The sequence below is a fragment of the Cynoglossus semilaevis genome, chromosome 9 (assembly GCF_000523025.1).
Source record: "Cynoglossus semilaevis isolate Cse_v1.0 chromosome 9, Cse_v1.0, whole genome shotgun sequence".
In the NCBI taxonomy this organism is placed as follows: Eukaryota; Metazoa; Chordata; class Actinopteri; order Pleuronectiformes; family Cynoglossidae; genus Cynoglossus; species Cynoglossus semilaevis.
In genome coordinates, this window is record NC_024315.1 from 15822983 (window position 1) to 15826171 (window position 3189).

Here is a 3189-nt window from a genome sequence, read left to right on the forward strand (position 1 = left end):
AACCAACAAACAAAAAACAACACAAATTACATATTGTATATATATAATTCGTTTTTTACCCATTTTTATTACACTTATTTATTTATTAAATTAAAATGCACTCTGCCATCAAAGAATACAATTATTTCACACAATGAGATGTTAAAATGTACATGATGTATAATGTACTTTTGGGCAGGAGAAGAAACTGTGGTGTTTATGTGTGTGCCCATCTTGTTTATGTGAGGCTGTCTCAGCCCACCATGAGGAATGTACTATTCTTTTTTTTCTATTTTTCTCAGTGCAGCTCTTATTTCAGGGCCTTTGTTTGACAGTGTGACAGAGCCACACTTTGTGTCTCATGTAAGTCAGGCAAGCACCCGCACACAAACACACACACACACACACACACACACACACACACACTCAGACATAGTGTTCTAAACTGTTGCTATTTTGGTAGTGTAAAAAAATGATAGTGTGAGAATGAGGGAAGTGTTATTGACACAAAATCTTGAAATTGAATTACCCAACAACACTGTGGACGGAATTAGAGTTAAAGATATAAGTTTCCTGTCCTGAGAAACTGTTAACAAATTAAATTTACTAGTCCAAATGTAAACGTTGAAACATGATGTCACCCAGTCCTTTTCCCGCAGGAACACTGGACACACTGCATGTATAGCTGTCCTGCACTCGGTTTTTGCATATAAAAAGATACCACTGAAAGAGGAAGAAATGAACAAACATGATTTAAATCTTGTTTTTAGTCACAGCCAAAGCAGATGACCTGCCTGTATCATACTTTCTTCTTCTTCTTCTACTTCCACCCCCCCCACCTTGTTACAAAAGCCATCTTAATCTTCTCCTTAACTATGCTCATGAATCTCCTGCAGCTGATTTCACAATCTCCTCCGATACTTTCTCCTCTCCCCTCCAAAGAAGAAGAAAAAGAAGAATCCCTTTCACTTTGACAGAGCCTAATTTATACCATATGACCTTACAGATGCAACCCAACCTCTGGGTGGCAGGCAGGAGTCCAGCCACTGCACGTGCCTCATTTCCTCTAACCTCTCACCCTCCTTTGTTCATGACACCACCTCTTTGGGCCAAACTATTACAACAATGACTCTAACTTTATCTCCAAAATGGCCAACCCTTGGCTTAGCTAACCCTAGCCTCTGTTAGCTAACCTTAGGAAACAGGACTAAAGATAGAAACAAAGGTCACGCCACCGTTTTCTACACCTTCCCTTTTATTTAAGGTGTCCTCCGTCACACTTCCCTCCTGACTCTGGTCTGTAGCTTCTCCTTCACCTCTTTTGTGGCAGGTACTTGAACCCATTCACCTTTGCTCCCTCTACTCCTTTCACCCTCCACCTTTTATGAAACTATTATTCATACACTCCGGCTGGCCTGCTCTAGAAGTGTTTTCTCTCCCCCTAACATGGCCTGATGTTAGAGCTTCAGGTTCACGATTCTCGCTGAAATTGTTTTCATGTTGACAAACAGTACTGACAAGATCAGAACAGTTTTAACCACCTCAGATGATCTTGGCCTCGTTTGTCCTTTACGTGGTGTCACATATACAGGAATCTACTCGTCGTCTCTATATTGCTGTATATATTTGACCAGCGTTAGTTCCTTCATTCAGCAGACCGGAAGCAGAGGGGGAAAAACATTCTCTTCGCCTTAAACAGAAACATTCATTATCTTGGACTCTACCGCCATCTACTGTTTGGTTGGCAGAATTACATTTTTAACATCGGCTCTGTCAATGTTTGTGCATTACTGGGAATAGTTTGTTGATATTCACCCCCCTCCCCACCCCAACCCCCAAGTGTTTCAGCCCAGGAGTGTGTTCTTTATTGTTACCACAAGTGAAAAATGAGGGGATAGGAAAGGTGCAATTTATTTATTTAGTCTGTAATCATATAATCAAAATAAGGAAGCAGTTCCAGCAAATGCACATTTATTGATTCCATTACAGCCACGGCTAATTATTTTAGGATGACTAATGACATTATGTCACAGCAAAGATGGCTGGAATAACTGTATGAAGGATGAAGCACTAGAGGTTTAACATTGTACCAAAACCTGACAAACTAGGAAGGTACAATCTAGATTGTAGTTTGAATAGACAGTAATAAAGGAGATGAGATGACTTCCATACATATGCACAGTTATGTATGGAAATAAAACAAATTTTGAATGCGTTTTACCAAATAGCTGACTGTTTACTATTGACGTTGCCATCCAGTTTCCCACTTGTTTTCAAAGTGAAACCATGGAGGAACAGAATGATTTAATATTGGTTTTAGTAGTAAATGGAATATAAATATTTTAAACCACAGCTATTATTTTTATTGGCATCGGTTTCATGTCCTCTCCTGAGCTACAACATGTTCCAGACTGCAACAAATTTAATCCATGTATACACACACACACACACACACACACACCCCACACACACACACATATATATATAAAGCACAGTGCCCTACTCTTAAAAGATTATTTAACATTTTGTCACATATCACCAGTTGATGATATTCCTCACGTGTCCCCACAGCTTAGTTAGCCAGAGGTTAACCCCCAAGTCTGTCAGATATTGAATTTCCGGGGTTAACATTTTTTGGCACAACACCTGATAGTCTTTGTCTATGTTTCTATTTAAATTATATCCCATAATGGATTTTTCTCCAATGGGCTGCCACGGCTGCATGTTCTCTTCATGGATGTTCTCAGCTGCGACAGGGTGACCCCCCTCAATACAGATCTGCTGCAGCTCTGTGTTTCTTCTCTTGAGTTCTTTGACATCCTTTGTCATTCGCTTTCGTCCGTACGCCTCCACCTTCTCCCAGAAAGTCCGGTTAAAATATTTGTAAAGCTTCCAGTCAATGGCGTTCCACTGCAGCGCCTTTTCTCTTAGTTCTGGGCTGAGTTTAGACACAGTGGATTGCTGACGTGCGTTGAGCTTGAAGAAAAGGATGTCAGCCATCTCCCAACAGAGGGTGTCCTTAAGTAGGATAAGAGACTCCTCAAAATACTCCACCAGCATGACCAGATGAAAACGCTCAGCAATGAGCCTGATGGCCTCATCTACTCTGGGATCATTCGAGTCCAAGGTGTGGTCCTGTCCTAAATCGAAAAAGAGCAGATTCTTGATATAAAAGGAGTTCAAACTCTTTGGGCCGAAGTAGAGATCGGG

General features: G+C 40.7%; 1 protein-coding gene across 1 annotated transcript in view; it reads right to left on the reverse strand.

Moving 5' to 3' along the window:
• Window positions 1-1877: 1877 nt before the first annotated feature.
• The window catches only part of LOC103384136 (galactosylceramide sulfotransferase-like), a 3318-nt gene continuing 2006 nt past the window's right edge, over window positions 1878-3189 (reverse strand). The window contains exon 3 of the mRNA XM_025058957.1: window positions 1878-3189. This exon is cut by the window's right edge and continues 3 nt beyond it. Coding sequence (XP_024914725.1) covers window positions 2515-3189 — 675 coding nt within the window. The 3' untranslated portion in view covers window positions 1878-2514.